General features: G+C 38.7%; 1 protein-coding gene across 1 annotated transcript in view; it reads right to left on the bottom strand.

The window, feature by feature from the left end:
• Positions 1 to 19683, bottom strand: part of DIAPH3 (diaphanous related formin 3) — a 563088-nt gene that overhangs the window by 211107 nt on the left and 332298 nt on the right. Inside the window, exon 23 of the mRNA XM_027557103.1 lies at positions 4243 to 4367. Coding sequence (XP_027412904.1) covers positions 4243 to 4367 — 125 coding nt within the window. The remainder of the gene's footprint in view (positions 1 to 4242; positions 4368 to 19683) is intronic.

The following is a 19683-nucleotide window of genomic DNA, read 5'->3' as shown; positions in this document are numbered from 1 at the left end:
TTATTGGCATATCATTGCACCTCCCCACCTAAGACACCTTTTACTTCCATTAATCACGTTACAAGGATCAGCTTCAACCGGTGCTACACATCTAACACCTTTAAAAGATCTTCTCAATGACCTGGGACCCAGACGGCCAGGCAGTCAGCTAATCTACAAGTATTCACGGAGCCCCACTGAGAACATCTCTTTTAGACACAATGGAAAACCCTGGCTAACAAGGTAGCAAAGTCCCCATTTCCATGAAACATGCATTCTAGAGAGTGGTGACAGACAGTAAATAGATGAATGAGATATTCAGACAGGAATAAGGGTGATAAAAACAAACGTTTGTTCGTGATATTGTACAGGGCGACAGAGCCTAACTTATGCAGAGTAGTGAGGGAACTCCTGGCTGAGAAAGTGACAGTGACCGATGCATGCCTGTCAAGCCCAACATGGTGAATGTGCCAAGACCTCTGCGAAGGAAGAGATCACTGTAGACCTGAGGCTGTACAGAGGATGAAGAGCAGCATATTTTAACCCAAGTCTTTAAAGTTTGTTGACAATGTGTTAAATGGAAAACAAGTGAGGGAAAGCAAGGGGAAAAAAAGGAGGAAAGACTAATTTAAGAGAAAAAATCTGCTCTTACAAGTCACTCAATTACCTAACTTCCCACTCTTGCAAATGGACCATGTATTATGCAAGTTTACATTTCACTCATTCCACTCTTCCATTTTACTTCCTAATCACACTTACATTAAATTAAAATGTACTAAGTTGCTTTACCAGAAAAATTCTGTGCTTTATGCAGTGTGAAATATAGATACAAGTAATATGCAAGTTTTCCTCTCAAGGAATTTATTGGGACAGTTTTAGCATCTACCTAGTAATTTCTGGAGTGTCCAAAATATTGTTATACAGCGGGACAGCAAAAAGGAAAATGTGAAAATAAACTGTGATCACAAAGAAGAAATTTGAGGACTAAAAAATTGAAAAGTGACAAATAACTTGTCATGTAAGTTCTATGGCAAATACAAAAATATCAAGTAAAATGATTTTTTCTACGAGACTTGGGAGACAGTGGGACATGGAGAAAAGAGAAATGCAAAGGCCTGTGTAAGGAGAATTCTGAGGGTGATGTGCTAGGATCTATTTGTTATTTTTCCTTAAGATATATTCCAGAATGTAAAGGTCAAAAGAAAGGAATAAGCATCGCATGACACTAATCCTGGCATTTTCCCAGTTTCTCATGGACAAAGAATTTTAAAAGTATGTACACCTAACAATATTGGTGACCCTACCACAAATCACATAACAAATATTTCAGCAAATACTTACAGTGAAATTACTCTAATTACACTTCTCACCAGACTTATTAGCAACTGAAAAGTAGGGTAATTATTACTAAAAAGTTAATGTGATAATGAAATAACTGTGTATGCCTTTTAAAGAATATAATTTTGTGTTTTTTAATATTAAGATGTGCATGTAAAGAAAACAAGTACTGCTAGAATAAAAATACAATATACTATAATTGAGTGCTACTCATGAAATTTCATGAAATTACAATAAAATTGTATCACTATAATATAAAACAATTAACAAATTATTTAATAGTTCAGTAAATCATGATTGTTCAATCTAGATATCTATTTGCATAAATGAACCATTAATAACTTTGATAACACACATATTCTTTCAGAATTAACTGATGAACCAAACGTTTGATATGTCTTTCAACTAATAAGCACTAATACCTAAAACATAAACAAACTGCCAGAGTTAATAACCCCAACTTTAGTTAAACACAGGTTTATTTATTGTGCATTTAGTCCCCAAATTCTTCCATTTTCTAAGATGTAAGAAGCTCACAATTTTCCATTTTAATAAAATCTGTATAAATGTATTTAATATTCAAAATCTGACTTGTTGTCAGTCCTAATTAAAGTAAACAAAGCTTTGCAATGAATGAATTTAATTACTTAGAAACTAGTATGTTTAAAATGAAAAGCAAACGAGTGCAATCTAATCTCAGCAAAGAATATTTATGATTACAAGCTTTGTCAATAGCAAAGTGCACCAACTGTTCATATATCTGACTTCCAAGAGATACATGAATGCTAATCAGTTCATTAGAGGCATCTAGGTTGTGATATTTAGCGACAGGATGTAGGAGCTTTCTTGTCCATGGAGTATAATTGTACTCAGAATGAAAAATTGTTTCCAACAAAGCTTCATCCTTCCTGTTTCTGATTTCCTGCTGGCTGCTTTTTATGAGCTGCATACCTTTCAATAAGCCAACATCATTCAGCTTCTGTGTCATATGAACACAAATATGGATAGGTCCTGAATTGTCTGCTGAGCAGGATTCTACTAACCTTATTCTAATCTCAAGAATTTATTTCAGGTCCTATATTCCAGATAACTGAGATTCATAATTAGTACATGCACAACGTATTACTGGAAATTGTATGCAAGCAAAACCTTTTCAAAAATGCTTTCTATCTATAGGGAACAATAAAAAGTGCCTCAATGAACAGTTCTTAATGATTACAATATTGTCACATATGAATATTGTAACATCATAAAATGGTGGGTGGGGGGAGTTAAGAATGATGCAACATGTAATTCTACAATAATAAATTAGGCTTAACCATACTTTGCCAAAGGAGAAGGTGTGGCAAACACCTTGGATAAACACAGATTTCATCTTCAGTTTTCAAAACATAACCTTCTCAAATGTAGTGATAAAGATATCCTGCCTAATAAAAGAAGAAACTGTGTGGATAGGAAACATATGAAAGGAAACAAACACATTAGCCTGAATTGATTATTGCTCGAGTGAATTTTTATGATATTTCCCAAAAGAGATGGTGCAGAAAGCTAAAATTGAACTAATTCACAATTAAGCTGAAAGTATACAGGACAATAAAGTCTATGACAAGCCAAATAATAATTTTGTGATTTGCCAAATCTCAGGGAAGAAGAAATGAAAAGAGGAAAAGTAGTTATTTTAAGTATCTCAGTTTAAAATAAAATATTAGGAGTATCTACTTATAAGTGCTTGTTTAGAAGTGGGTTATCCTTTCACATGGAATTCTGAAGCCCATATGGGATTTTAAAAATGTACAGTTGTAATATTTTATTATAAGGCAAAAGATATGTCTCTAATTTCACAGAATGGTTTGGAAAGCAACTCAACATTAGTTTCTGGAAATAAAAAAAAAAGTTTATTACTTCAATTACTCATTACAGATGAGTTCACTGACAAAGTGGGGCTTCCCTGATAGCTCAGTTGGTAAAGAATCTGTCTGCAATGCAGGAGACCCAGGTTTGATTCCTGGGTCGGGAAGATGCCCTGGAGAAGGGATAGGCTACCCACTCCAGTATTCTTGGGCTTCCCTTGTGGCTCAAGTGGTAAAGAATCCGCCTACAATGCGGGAGACCTGGGTTTGATTCCTGGGTTTGAAAGAACCCCTGGAGAAGGGAAAGGCTGCCCACTCCAGTGTATAGTCCATGGGGTAGCAAAGAGTCGGACATGACTGAGCGACTTTCACTTCCCACTGACAAAGTTAGTGCAACCAAAGATAATGAAATTCAAAGAACCTTAAATTAAGCAGGACACTCCTAATGTTATTAGTTTTTATGTATATATGCATATCTACAGACATACATACACACATGTATTGGTCCATTTAACTTGGGTCAGGAAAATACCTATACCAGTAAGACTGTGTAAGTTCAGTTTTGCTTTTTGGAACAGTGTAGTATTTCTAAAGGAAATTTTAAAGTTTCTCGAATATGCGTTAATTTTTGATATGTAAAAATTCATTGCTGAAATTAAGCTGACAGGCACACCAGTTTATAAAGTCTTCTTCTGCTTCAAAAGTATTGGTCCATTTCAAAAGTATCTATATCACAGCATGATATTAAATTCAAACTTCCTCAAATTGAATCTTTCTATCCTTTCAATTTACCATGAACATCAGAAGGAAATAGGGCATATGGAAGAAAAATGAGGAGAGAATGTATTAGATTAATAAAAAGGAAAAAAAGGAATAAAATTAACAGAATAAATCTCTGTATTATTCACTACAGGCAAAACCCTTGATAAATTTCCTTGCAAGAAGGTAAAGGATAAATTTTCTGTAATTGGGCATTATACAGTGATTTCTGGTTATGCAAGTACACTTAAAAGGTTAAGTAAATTGTATTCCTAATTGACTAGTCATTTAAAGTTATTTAGATATCAAAGGATATGGACATCTTTGTCACAAACTTATCATGCAAGTCTTCAGGAGGGGGAAAGATTTTCAAATCTTTCTCAAGCTGTTGAAGTTGTCTTCCCATCTGCTTCAAGTTCTTTTCCAGGGTTTCTACAGAAACTAAAAGAGAGAATATTATATGCCTTAAAAGGACAAAATCATAATATAAAAAAGTAAAATATTCTAGAAACAAAACACATGAAAAACCTTACAATAACAATGAAAAATCCACAAAAATAAAGGAAAGGTGAATTTCAGGTAAAGTTTTAAAAACGTTTAAAATTTTACATCCAGAAATGAAGAAAACAAAAGATTTTTAAAAACAGGAAAATTTTGGTAAAGCTCACATACACAAACCACATTTAAGAAATATCTTTTGTTGAAAATCAAAGTCCTTGACCTGCATAAACAATACAAAATAATCAGTCAATTAAGAAAAAGACGGCATAGATCAGTCTTATGGACTTCTGTGGGAGAGGGAGAGGGTGGGGGGATTTGGGATAACGGCACTGAAACATGTATAATATCATGTATGAAACGAGTCGCCAGTCCAGGTTTGATGCAGGATACTGGATGCTTGGGGCTGGTGCACTGGGACAACCCAGAGGGAGGGTATGGGGAGGGAGGAGGGAGGAGGGTTCAGGATGGGGAACACAGGTATACCTGTGGCGGATTCATTTCGATATTTGGCAAAACTAATACAATATTGTAAAGTTTAAAAATAAAATAAAATTAAAAAAAAAGAAAAAGATGGCAAAGAAAGAGTATGTTTTTAAAATTAAATCTATTTCAACACAATTTGAGCACTTTTCAAAATGATGGTCTTTTGAGAGGGGAAAAATGTACAAAGAAAAGATGGGGAAACTCTGCTCTCTTGTCCAAGGTCACCTACATCAAGAATGAAAAGATATCAGGGGTTCTTTGAGTACATGGGAAACAAATTTCAAACTTTCTTTACTGTTACTCTGAGAACAAGTAAACTCTGTTTATTAAATGATAAAGTGTTTTTGTGTATACATCCTTGCCTAGTAAAAGTCACAAGTAATCCACATAAAGCTAAACCCAGGGGAATATACTTAAGTATTCTGTGGATAGATGGATGGTTGGAAGACAAATAAACTGTATTTTTAATTAACATTTAAATTAAATGTATTAACACATTATTGAACAAAATCACATACTTAAAATATTATGATTAAATCACTGATCACATTTTACTACACACAGACAAACATCAAATCTGGCAGATAGATATCTAGAGAAAAGACAAATAAGTCTGAGGAACTTCCATGTAACAAAAAGCACAAGGCAAACACTGGGAAGGAACATAAGTGGATTATTTGTTTTTATCTGATGTCTAATACATCATTCTAACACCATCCACTTCTCCAGTACCTACTGGTGTCTCCCAATTCACTGACACTCATTGCCTGGAGTTAGCCCAGAACCCACATGTTTAAGGACTCAGTCCCATAAAGACTGCCCTTATTTGAGAGGGCAAGTTATGGGGATCACCTGTACTTCTAACCAATGATAAATTCAGGGGTTCTCATGCACTCCCCGCACCCCTTTTATTTTCTATAATTTACTGGGATGCCTCACAGAACTTGCAGAAGTACTGTACCTGCTACTACAGCTTTTATTGTAAAGGATCGAACTCAGGAATAGCCAAATGAAGACATGTACAGGGCAAGAACACGGAAGGAGGGCTGCACGAGGCCCCACGTTCTCTGGGTGCAGCGCATGCATGGCCTCCCGGAGCACCCACGTGTTCACTGTAACATAAGGCCTCTGTGCCTCTTCATCTCAGCGTCTCAGCAAAGCCTCACAGCACAGCTGCGATTAACCTGATCGTGGGCTCTCTTGCCTGACCTGGAGGCGAGAGGGAGGGCTGAAACGTGTGTCCCTCTGACCTCCTGGTTGGTACTTCTGTCAACCAGTGCCCCATCCTGAAGTTCCCCAAGCTGGCCCTGCTCCCACCTGCCCTGAGTCATCTCGTTGGCATACATCATGTAACAAGGATATTAGGAACCAGGACATAAGTCAAATGCATAGTTTTTTCTCTGTCCCATGGACACGGCAGTGTGTGTCTGGTCAGCAGGCGGGACCCGAGTGCCTGCAGGCAGGCTGAGAGGGGCGCACTTCTGATCCACGAGCTGTCCTCAGAGCTGCCTGGCGGCCAGGCCTGTGCTCAGCGGGGGCCGGCGGCTCGTGACTGGAGACAGAGCGCGAGCTCCTCAGGGGGTGGGAGAAGGGCTTCAGGCAAAGGCTTCCAGGGGATCCTGGGAGCCCTTCCCAACTCATGGGCAGCCAGCTGGGTCAGGGATGATGTTCTATCACCACATGAGCAAAAGAGGAAGAATGTCGCCTCATATTTTACCTCACTGATATTTCATAAATATCAACTGCTGTAATATAGGATGAAGAATTGTAAAGTTTAAAAATAAAATAAAATTTTAAAAAAATAATAAAAAATAAAAATAAAATGGATTATGAGATGTTAATCTTATTCGGAGAACTCAGTAAGACTCAGTGAATGCCTTAAAGACTAAAGCAATACTAAAATCAAAGGAAACAAACAAAGAAACAAAATCACCACAACCATCATCATTGCCAGGAAAAGTGCTGTAGAAAGAAAAGTTGCTAATTTTAAGAGTAAAATGTTTGGGATGTTAGGAAACTCTAGGGCATATTCAAACATCTAAGGTTGGTTATCATAAGGAGAAAAAAGTTGTCTCACAAAATGGTTCTGTGGCTACTTAACAGATAAGCTAAGCGAAGTCTCTTCAGTCGTGTCCGACTCTGTGTGACCCCATAGACGGCAGCCCATCAGGCTCCCCGGTCCCTGGGATTCTCCAGGCAAGAACACTGGAGTGGGTTGCCATTTCCTTCTCCAATGCATGAAAGTGAAAAAGTGAAAGTGAAATCGTTCAGTCGTGTACGACTCTTCACAACCCCATGGACTGCAGCCTACCAGGCTCCTCCGTCCATGGGAGTTTCCAGGCAAGAGTACTGGAGTGGGGTGCCATTGCCTTCTCCGCTTAACAGATAGAAACCCCATTAAGCCGTTATCTAAGCTTCATCAGTTCTACTTGGTTACATTATTTGTGCATTATAGTTAAGGTAATTTAACTGTAATTGATCAACTTTTCACTGCTGGTTTTTAAATAAAGACGAAACCACAGTCAGAAGAAAGAAAGGTGCATGCAAGTTCTATGTGAATAAAATACAACTGAATGCTCAGGGCCATCTGATGTATAAACTAAAGAGCATCTAAGAATGTCCTTGGTGCTCTTCAGTAATTATATATATGAAGACAGTACTCACATACATCTTTGGACACAGTTTAACCACATAGCTTAACTTGAACGTGTCTCAAGTTCTTTGAGGTCAGTGATGATAATTTTTGCTATTAGAAGTCCCAAAGGGAACAGAGAATTTTAAACTGCACTCCTTGAAAGTGTTAATTTATTGGTATCTCTGTATGTGATGTGTATGAATTTTATCTTTCAATTATGTCACATTTCTTGACCAATAAGTTAATCTTATCTTTTTATTCCTTTTCATTATTTAGAAGTAACAAAATAGTCATCATAAAACAGAGTTGACTAGATATTTTTAAGGCACTTTCAACTTCTGCATTATACTGTTTTCAGTCAGATGGGATATCCCTGAGTCACCTCAGACACTGTGTGTTTCTGCTCCCAGCCAACCGCCCATCTGCAATATCCATATGACTGTGGGCAGTAAAACCATAATGCTGTCTTCTGTGCTGGAGACCTGCTAGTCTTGACCCTTCCTCCCTTGAACTCTCAGATCCAAAGGATTGTGACATCCCTCACATGGTACTTGACAAATAAAACCTACTTGCTTGCTAAGTGGAAAACCACTCAAGGGATCTGGAACACTAATCTCTTTTTTGACCTCTGGTCTCCTACTGTTTCTCTCAGAGCCATATCCAAACTGTACATGGAAGTTTTCAGACAAACATTAGTTTCAAGATACTCTGCTGCTGTTGCTGCCAAGTTGCTTCAGTCATGTCCAACTCTGTGTGACCCCATAGATGGCAGCCCACCAGGCTCCCCTGTCCCTGGGATTCTCCAGGCAAGAACACTGGAGTGGGTTGCCATTGCCTTCTCCAATGCATGAAAGTGAAAAGTGAGAGGGAAGTCTCTCAGTCGTGTCCGACTCTTAGCGACTCCATGGACCGCAGCCTACCAGGCTCCTCCGTCCATGGGATTTTCCAGCCAAGAGTACTAGAGTGGGGTGCCACTGCCCTCTCCGAAAGATACTCTACCTCTGCTTAAAAACCAGACAAGAAACTCCTTACACAGCAACATCAGAGTTCCACCGACAGCGCAGTCCTATTTCCTAACCTGCCACACTTCATACCCCAATCAACTCCTAGTTTGATTCCACCCAATGCCCTTCATCTATTCCGTACCTGATGCCGGAAACGGTGTTGTCTATCTGCTTTGCCCACTCCACCCAAGTCACTCCTGTTCATACTTTTAGAGTAAGAGGCCGAAACGCCAATCTGGTCCTGGTGATGCCCCCTCCCACCTGTCAGGCCTAGCAATCATATCTGTCTTTGCAAGGATGACACCCATTATTTTTAGCATGTGTCTTCCTCTCCTAACTGCCCAGGGATTCCTGAGGAGAGAGACCTATATTTTATGCATCTTTGCACCTTGGTTTACATAACACAGGGCAGATACTCAAATATTTGTTCAAAGAATGAATTTTGGGTTTAACTTTAACCTCTCAAGAGGTTAAAACACTAAAAAGGGAAAACATAATAGATTAAATATCTAAAACTTTAAAAGCTAAGACACAGACTTTTCTCCAAGTGGCTAGTCATTATGATAATTATACACTAGAGGTGTTAGAAAAGCTCTGAATAAAAGTTAAAATCACAACTATAAATATTTAGATTCAGAAATCATGATACAGAAATCATGTATACAGGTTCTCTGCAATATGATGTCCTCTATGATTTACCACATTAAGATTTCAAATAAAAATGGAGAAATTGCATACATTTATGTAATCTCTGTAATTAAATACTAATCATCTATGAATATCTCCTGGAGGTGTTGGTCCTTATTTCATAACAAGCTTACTAAGAAATGTCACACTCATTTTTACATACCATGATACACTACTGAGGAGTTGATGTCATTGAAGAATGCTTTAAAAGCAACATATTACCAAAAAACAATGTAAACACGCAAACTAAATTACCCTTCCTATTCTAAACACAATTGTTCTATGAGACAAACTAAAGCCTATAGCATTTAAAGCTCCAAACATATGATTTTTCCTAGACAACTGTAATAATAAAGCTTTAAGAGTATTTCACAATACGCACGTCAAAAATAATACACTGGATGGACATGATGGACAAAAACCTCAGTAGCATTAAAAAAATCTTTAATATTAAGTAGGCTGAAGACAAAATCTAAGTTCTAGAGTATCATTATAAAATGCATTATGTTGACAGAAAGTATAAAACTAAAATAAGATGGTACAACAGCACAAACTCAAAATAAATTGCAGTTTGGTTCATAACAAGCAAACGTGTAAACTTAAAAATGCAATGCTTCTTTTAGCATTATCGGCCGATAACGACTATCGGCCACGACTGGCCGATAATCCTCAGCTTGCCTCCTTCTGCTCAGTTTTTCCTTTTTTTCATTGTCTTGATTCTTGCATGCATAGGAGCGTGCTCAGTCGCTCAGTCCTGTCCAACTCTGTGGGACCCCATGGATTGTCGTCTGCCGGGCTGCTCTGTCCATGGGATTTTCCAGGCAAGAATACTGGAGTGGGTTGTCATTTCCTCTCCCAGGAGATCTTCTCAAGCCAGGGAGCAAATGTGCATCCCTGATGTCTCCTGCCTTAGCAGGTGGATTCTTTACCACTGGGCCACCTGGGAAGCCCTGTTCTGATTCTTGTTGTTGTTCTTGTTCAGTCGCTCAGTCCTGTCTGAGTCTTTGTGACCCCATGGACTGCAGCACGCCAGGCTTCCCTGTCCATCACCCTGTCTGATTCTTGAGGGGATCCCATATAATAATACATTTTATAATTTGCATTAGGTATTAATTTGCTTATGTTCCACTTAGGATTTTTCAACTTTATGATGGTGAGGAAAGCGATATGCTTTCAACAGAAAGCATACTTTAGACCTTGAATGTTGCTCTTTCTCTGGGCTAGAAATGTTTGGGACATGCTCTCATGATGATGGAGAGCAAGCTGCAGCTCCCAGTCATCCCATGTGGGTGAAGAATTAATATACTTACGATCTGTACCCATACAACTACTCTGGTTTTCACTTTCAGGACAGTAATCAATAAACAGTATAAGACATTCAACACCTTCTTATAAATTAGGCTGTTAGATGATTTTGCCCAACTAGAGGTGAATATGAGTGTTCTAAACATGGTTAGGCTAGGGTAAGCTGTGATCTTTGGTTAGGAAGATGTATTCAATGAGTTTTCAACTTAGTTTCAACTTGTGAGGGTTTATCTGAGTGTAACATCATCATAAGTCAAGGAAGATCTGTTCAGACAATGAGGGTTTTGTTACATTTTTCTACACATCACACTGCAAGGGAACCACCTCTCTCTCTGGTGGAGTCTGGAGGAAGGGAAGGCAGAGGAGAGGAGGCGCACATCGGTGGTGGGCTCTGGTCGGCCCTGCGGAGCCGCGTCACCCATGCCAGGGCGAGAGCAGCAGCCCTGCCCTCCCCCACCAGGAGGAGGGTGTGAAAGACACAAGACTGTTAGAAGAGAAAGCAGTACTGATGGGAGAAGTCTATCTAATGGAAAACCATATTTACCTAAGAAGCTGAAAACTACTTTCTACCAATAAGATGTTCAAGACTATGGTAAATACTATACAAAACAGACCAATAATAGAGATGTTTGTAACATTATTCAAAATGTTCCCTCAAGATAATGATTTTGTGCACGTGTGTGTGGGAGGGAGGCTCAGATGGTAAAGAACCCATGTGCAGTGCAGGAGACCCAGGTTCCATCCCTGGTTCGGGAAGATCTCATGGAGAAGGGAATGCAACCCACTCCAGTATTCTTGCCTGGAGAATTCCATGGACAGAGGAGCCTGGCAGGCTACTTTATGGGGTTGCAGAGTTGGACATGACTGACTAAAAACACACGCACATGGTAAATATTAAGAATAGACTGATTTGCAAATTGTGCAATGAGTTTTCATGTATGGCTACAGGAGACCATGCAGGCTTACAAGTCCTGGACTGTGTATCTCTCAACGTGATACATGACAATTATTTTTGTGCTGCTTAGATCTTTGCCCTGAACTCCAATTTGCTGGCTGAATATCTTTCCTTAATGTTTAATAGGCATCTTAAACTCACATTTTCAAACTGGAACTTATCTTCCTCCTGGACTATGCTCCTGCATCTCAGTAAATGATTGGTGTTATGACTCCGCTCTTTCCCTCATACCCCACACATCCAGTCCCAGGATAAATCCAGGTGGTTCTACCTTCAACGTAGATGCTTTGCTTAAACCCTCTCACCTCCCTTGCTACCTGTTCCAGGTCCCAGCCAACATTCTTTCTCCCTGGGATTATTATTACAGCATCAAGTGGTTTCACTGCTTCCGTCACTGTTCTCCATTTTTCCTAACAGAGCAGCCAAAGCAATCCTTTGAAAACGCAAGTCAGCTGTCACTGTTTTGCTCAAAACCCTTCCGATGGCTCCCCATCTCAGAGCAAAATTAAAGTCCTTACAATGACCAGCAAGTCCCATGGGATGTCACCTCTCTGATCGTATCACCTGATACATCCTTCTCCACCCCCAATCCCGGGTCACACCTGTATCTAGGGCTTAGGCGCCTGTGCGCCCCTCTTGTTATGTGCTTCTCTCACAGACCTTGTCTTACCTCCTCACACTTTGTCAGGTTTTCATGCAAAGGTCTTCTCTGATCTCTTAAATTCCAAAAAAAAAAGTACGTGGCCTAGAATTCCACAGCTAACCACCCAAGATGATATACACTGACTTCTCTCTGGTCTGTATAAATTTCCAGAGACCAGAGACTTCTTTTGTGTTCATGTACTCTATCCAGTGGGCTTCCCTGGTGGCTTACGGTAAATAATTCACCAGCCGATGCAGGAGCAGTGGGTTCAGTCCCTGGGTCGGGAAGATCCCCTGGAGAAGGAGATGGCAGTGCACTCAGTGTTCTTTTCTGAAGATCCCATGGACAGCGGAGCCTGTGGGCTATATAGTCCATGGGGTCACAGAAGAGGGGAACATGCCTTACAAGCTAAACAACAACTCTCTCCAGTACCCCGAATGGCACCTGAGATACAAGATATATTCAAAAAACAACTCATCAAACACTGACTGAGTGAATGCATCATATATGAGCCGCTGTCACCTTTTCTTCTGTCACTCAACATCAGTCTAAGACTTATTCTTTTTTGTTTGGTTGATTTTGTTTTCTGTTAGTCTAATCCTTATTAGTATAAGTGCCTAGGACAGTGTTTCCTAGGCAGTGAGAGTTCAATAAACATTTTGAAAAGAATCCTTTCAAAACACATCAAAAACTATTAATGAACACTATTTCTTTTTTCAGAGAATATGTAGTTTGATAGACAGCTGCTGAGAAGCTGACATGATGGTGACAGACATTTATATGCCACATGGGTCTACCAACTGATCAATTTTAAATCTCTGCTTCTGAGAAGAGAGGGGAAGGTTATCTAAGAAGACATTTTCTTCAGGTTTTCCTATGAATGTGAATAAAATCTTTTTGAATGTTTCTATTATTTTTATCATTTATGATCAGTATTAGTTCATACTTCCATATGGCATTTCTCAATAATCCTGGGCTAATAAACTTAATCTCACATAACATGCAAACATCTGCAGAAAAAAAGAACTGTAAGTCATTGAAGACCTGCTGGAGACTACTTGGTTTCAAAGGCTATTTAGTAGTAGAAACCTTTTTTTCAAAAGAAATCTTCTACCAAACTTCAAAATACGAAATAAAACTCTAGTGTCAGGCTGCAGCACAGAGGGTAAAGAGAATCCATTTTCCAAATTCCACTCCCTATGCTGATGTATCCAACTGGTGAAAATGCACTGGGCCATACATTTACGATTTGTGCAAATTCTTTTATGTATGTTATTCTATAATTTTTAGAAAAGTACAAAAGTCTTTTAACAACATAAATCTACAAAATTCTTGGTCCTGTACGCTAAAGCTTCCATATATTTCAGGCAAGATGCAGCTGGAAACCGTTCAAACAACTTTTGAGAATATACATTAAAATTAATAATACATATTTACAGAGATCCATGTTTACTGCATCATTAATAACAGCATAGGAAGATATGTGTAAATAAGAAATTATTACTGAAAAGCAACAGCAACTACAACTACTACAAAAGCAGAGAATATTACACAGTGCTTACTAGGTCCTATATACAATTTTATAAATATTTACACACAGAAACCTATGGAGTCCTCACATCAAAGCTCTAAATTAAATACTAGTATCATCCCCAGTTTCGACGTAAGAAAACAGGGCCCAGCGAGGATGAGAAATGGGCAGTCGGGAGTTTAAACCCCATCTGTCTAGTCTCAGAGCCTATGATGGTAACAACAGCCTCTCCCTTAATATAAGGTAGAACTATTCTGAAAGAGATGGGAATACCAGATCACCTGACCTGCCTCGAGAAACCTATATGCAGGTCAGGAAGCAACAGTTAGAACTGGACATGGAACAACAGACTGGTTCCAAATAGGAAAAGGAATATGTCAAGGCTGTACATTGTCACCCTGCTTATTTAACTTATATTCAGAGTACATCATGAGAAACGCTGGGCTGGAAGTAGCACAAGCTGGAATCAAGATTGCTGGGAGAAATATCAATAACTTCAGATATGCAGATAACACCACCCTTATGGCAGAAAGTGAAGAGGAACTAAAAAGCCTCTTGATGAAAGTGAAAGAGGAGAGTGAAAAAGTTGGCTTAAAGCTCAACATTCAGAAAACGAAGATCACGGCATTCGGTCCCATCACTTCATGGGAAACAGAGGGGGAAACAGTGGAAACAGTGTCAGACTTTATATTTTTGGGCTCCAAAATCACTGCAGATGGTGACTGCAGCCATGAAATTAAAAGACGCTTACTCCCTGGAAGGAAAGTTATGACCAACCTAGACAGCATATTAAAAAGCAGAGACATCACTTTGCCAACAAAGGTCCATCTAGTCAAGGCTATGGTTTTCCAGTGGTCATGTATGGATGTGAGAGTTGGACTGTGAAGAAAGCTGAGTGCCGAAGAATTGATGCTTTTGAACTGTGGTGTTGGAGAAGACTCTTGAGAGTCCCTTGGACTGCAAGGAGATCTAACCAGCCCATTCTAAAGGAGATCAGTCCTGGGTGTTCATTGGAAGGACTGATGCTAAAGCTGAAACTCCAATACTTTGGCCACCTCATGCGAAGAGTTGACTCATTGGAAAAGACTCTGATGCTGGGAGGGATGAGGGGCAGGAGGATTAGGAGACGACAGAGGACGAGATGGCTGGATGGCATCACCAACTCGATGGACATGAGTCTGAGTGAACTCCGGGAGTTGGTGATGGACAGGGAGGCCTGGCGTGCTGCGATTCATGGGTTTGCAAAAAGTCGGACACGACTGAGCGACTGAACTGAACTGATCACGTTTTTATTTCACTCACTGAAGTCATTTATTAGAACTATTGAAATCATCACTACCTGTCAATAAAACCTCCTTAAATTCAGAGGCATGTTAATAAATTTCAGTTTTAATTGCTTCACAAGCTCATCAACAATAACCCTTAAATGCCCAAACATTTCACAACATAATATAAATGTGTTCCATATATAAACCTAACAGTGTACTCTTATTTTATAATTAGTTTTTATAATTAATTTTAGTATTATTTTATAATACTCAGAGATGATGGTGCTGCCTCCATGCACTTATGGGAGTTATAACAAGGATGGCAGGATTCGGTTGAGTAGTGTCTCCCAAACTCCACATCCACCCAGCTCAGAATGTGACTTATTTTCAAACAGGATCTTTGTAAAGAGTTAAGGATCTCAAGATGAAATCATCCTGGTGGGACCTAAATCAAATGACTGGTGTCTTTGTAGTGAGAAGTGAGAGCACAGGGGCACAGAGAAGAAAGCACTATGAAAACAGGGCAGATCAATGCAAGACTTGGCGACAGCCACCAGGAGCTGAGAGAGAGGCACTGGATGGCTCCTCCCCAGAGGCTCCAGAAGAACCCAATCCTACCAACACCTGGATTTCTGTATTCTAAACAGCTAGGTACTAAATTTATGCTGTTTAAAGCGACCGGAGTGTAGTGATAGCTCATGGCAGCCCTAGGAAACTAATACAACTACTAATTCAAGACTCTGTAAGCTGTATGAACAGTCTGGTTCTGGGAAGCAGTTAGCAGTTCTACCTTCAGCATCTTTTCAGCTCCACGACTCTTCACCCAGTTGGTTACATGTCAACCTTGTGAGTAATGAAATTTAGCAGCCAGCCAGAACTGTGTTTGCTCCATCCACTGCATAGGCGTCTTTATAGTACATAGATTTGTTATATTTAAGCTATCCTTCAGAACACCCTGGAGTTTTATCTACCTGGTTTGTAATTTCCCAGTTCATGTTGCAAAACTGAAGTGCAGTAAATACTGCTTTCCACCCAGAAGCCTAAGAGAGCTCCAAGACCTTGGCTGTCCCTGTTGCCCCTGGCCTGTTACTTGACGCTAGCTCTGGCTCATAGGTGATGCTGACAGAACTGTTCAAGTAGCTATTGCAAATCTGCAGGAGGACAAAAATCTGCAAACACTGTAAACTGCTAGTTTCTCAAAAAGATTAACACTGTATTGATGCCACTTTCAGTCTGCTAACCTCCAAAAAGATATAGAGGTCTTCCTGATGCAGTTTTCTTCTTCATCATCATCTATCAGCCCGAGCAGCAGCCAATTCAGGAAATGTTCCCAGCTCCATATCTCAGAAAGCAATCTTTAACTGCAAGTAGTTCCTTCATGCCAGTGTGTTTCAATGTTAGTCTACAGAGTCCTTAATCCTTCTAGAGATTTTGGCCATAATCTTTCTGTATTCCTTTCTGCTGCAAAACAGTTTACATTTGTATTATAAAATAGTGTAATATTTACAACCTCATATGCAAGTCGCCAATTTCAACTTTAGATGCCAAATTTACATAGACAGTCCGTGGAAATAAACTGGCAAGATTTAAGTAAAATCCTGCTCACCAAACAGCTTGAACCTATTGGTTCTTTACCAGTACACCACATTCCCAGTGCACTATAAATATTTTTCATAAATGCTGCAATTACCTTGTGAATGGTTCATTTGTATTTCATCATACCCTTTTATGTTAAAAGTGTTAACTTGTTGAATGTAAAATTTTACATAAATGGCTCTTTTAGTAAGTATATGCAAACCTACATGTGAATTGCCTTTTTAAAATAAATTTATTTTAAATTATATTTAGTTTGTAGTAATATTAAAATTGTTTTACAATTCCTGAGTATATGTATTAGATGGCTAGAGATGGTCAAAATAGATCATTGAGACAACTAAACAGGAGTCACAGACTAGCTTTTTGACATAGCTTCTTACTCTCCATCCATATGTAGAATAATATTTTCACTATTTCCACATGCTAATAAAAAAAAGGGTAAAACCATCTATTCATATCTCAATTTTGGAAAAGTGTCAATAGATAATTCAGAGTTCAACTAGTCTTTGTTGGCTACTTGCTTACCAGAAAAATTCAACTATTATATAGTAGCAAAACAGAGAGAGTGGTAAAGAAATATATGCAGATGTAGTGAGCAAAGACATGATGAAACGAAACTAAAATTTGTAAATTTAGCTCAATGTAAATGAATGCATTCAAAAATAAAATCCAGGAGATGTAAGAACGCGTTCTGAAAATTAAATGTAAACACTCATGAATATATTTATTTAGAATGCCTCAGTATTTCCTCATACATATACTAATTTATGTGTCATGCCTATAGTCAAGAAAGAATTGATGCATACTTGTAATAATTATTTAAAATCATGTGATAATTCATGGTTTGTATAAGAACCTTTGCTATTCCTAAACTGATTACTAGTGAACACCCAACACTGCAGGTCTATAACTGTTTCCTTAAATTATCTGATAAAGTAAAAATCATGCAGTATAAGCCACTCTGGGTTTCCTAGGGGACTTAGTGGTAAAGAATCCACCTGCCAAGCAAGAGATGCAGGTTCAGTCCCTGGATCTGAAAGATCCCTTGGAGAAGGAAATGGCAACCCATTCCAGTATTCTTGTTTGGGAAATTCCATGCACAGAGAAGCCTGGCGGGCTACAGTCCATGGGGGTCACAAAAGAGTCGGACACAACTTAGCAACAACAACAAAAAATAGGCCATTCTAATGCCAAAAAACTAAGCAAGAAAAATGTTTCCAGTTATTATATTAATTCGTAAGCTTGATTTCTTCTGAAGCACCTCTCCTTGGCTCTTACTCTCTCTTGTGCACTCACAGGGCTGGTCTTTGTATGCTCAGCCATGATGTCTCCTCTGTGTATTCAAATTGCCTTTTCTTATAAGGACACAAGTCAGACTGTATTAGCGCCCACACTAAGGGTCCCATTTTAACTTAATCACCAGTTTAAGGGCCCTATCTCCATATACAGTCACATTCTGAGGTACTAGGTTCAACACAGGAAGAGGTTCAACATATGAAGGGCTCCAACATACGGGGACAGAATTCAGCCCACAACAATATAGTTTTTGCTCTTTATTGACAATTCAGTTAAAGTGATATCCTACATGGTTGTTTTTTCTTTTAAGTAAATTATATTATAAATGCCACCACCCCCCCACTAATGTGTCCTGTCAAATTATTTCATTGTATTGGCGGACATACACACAAATGTGTATATTCCTAAAACTCTAGTATTTTACAGTTGATCTGAAATACCAAAATAATTATTTATCCTGCAAAACTATGAGACTCCAACGTTAGTCTTCATGACACAATGGTTCCAAAAATTATGTTAGCTGTGCTGTTAATTTTGTTGTACAATAAATACTTTTATATATTTACAATATACACTTAAAATATAAAATGAAGCTGAAATAATAAATAATACTGAATATCTAAAATACATATCCAACTTGCTAATACATTTTTAATTGTCATTTTTGGAAGTCTATAGCATAAAGAGGTTAATGGAAGACTTTGAAAATGCTTTCTGCTTGTTACAGCAGATGAATTGGAAATTTTCATACACTGTGCATTTCCAGGTGGCAGCCACCTGGAAATTAAGCGCTCTAAGTGCTCACAGTAGGTGAACAAAAGACAAACATTTGGTATTTAGTAAGGCATTTATCATAAAATGTTGGAAAGTCATGAGGAATTGAAAACCAGGAGATGTATTTGACTGACAAATATTTGAGTCAGACCAAGGAATTACTAGCTAAAAGCAAACAGTCTTAAAAGCAGAGAGGTCTATAAAATGGAGCAAACAAAAACTCAAATATAAAACATCAAATAATGCTCCTGAAAGCTGAAAATGTAGAAATGGAAAAAGTTAAAAAAAAATAAGAAACAGGCAATCATTAAACCCACTCTGAAAACACACTTATTATTGCCCTCTCTCTGGAAGCTACTTCCTTTCTCAGCACTTCCAGGAATAGTGTCTAACACAGAGTAGTAGTCCTTAAATAGTGGTCTAAGACCTTCTGGAAAATCTAAAAATTTACTCTTAAATACAGACTGGAATACACAGACACTTAGGTGAGGCTCCCAGCAAGCACCAGGAAGAAGCACCAAAGGAAAGGACATTTCCTGTCAGGTTCCTGACACAGGAGAGAGTGAGAGGCCCTTCCAGCACAGCAGCCACTCCCCATGGAAACTACCACACATTCTCAGTTGAGGTGCTAAGGGCTGCAAAGGGTCACGGAAATGAGAAAAAGGAAATCAGAAGAAAGTGGACAAAGAAGGATTTTTTCAAGTAAATCAAATTTGGAGAAGAGACAGTAAGGGAGTTGTAATCAAGAGCCACATTTACAGCAAAGGGTGATCTATACATTGCAACATAGCTAGAGATTGAAAAGTAAGCTGTTAGATATACACGTGTGGGGCTTAGAAGGAAGTCTAGAAAAAAATTTGTAAGTCATTAATTTAATGATTCTATTTAAGCCCTTGGGGACTAAAGAGATCACCTAAGGAGAAGCTACAGGGAGAAAAAAACGCAAGGACTCAGTATCAGACCAGCAATAACAGCACTACTGAAAAGATGTATAGAAGAAGGAAAAGAAGTCAAATATGTGAGAGGAAAAGGGAGGAATCAGTTGGGACAGAAGTCAGATGAGAGTAAAGTAACTGGGG

Source organism: Bos indicus x Bos taurus, chromosome 12, assembly GCF_003369695.1.
Source record: "Bos indicus x Bos taurus breed Angus x Brahman F1 hybrid chromosome 12, Bos_hybrid_MaternalHap_v2.0, whole genome shotgun sequence".
NCBI classification, from domain to species: domain Eukaryota; kingdom Metazoa; phylum Chordata; class Mammalia; order Artiodactyla; family Bovidae; genus Bos; species Bos indicus x Bos taurus.
This window is presented reverse-complemented; position numbering and strand designations above follow the sequence as displayed.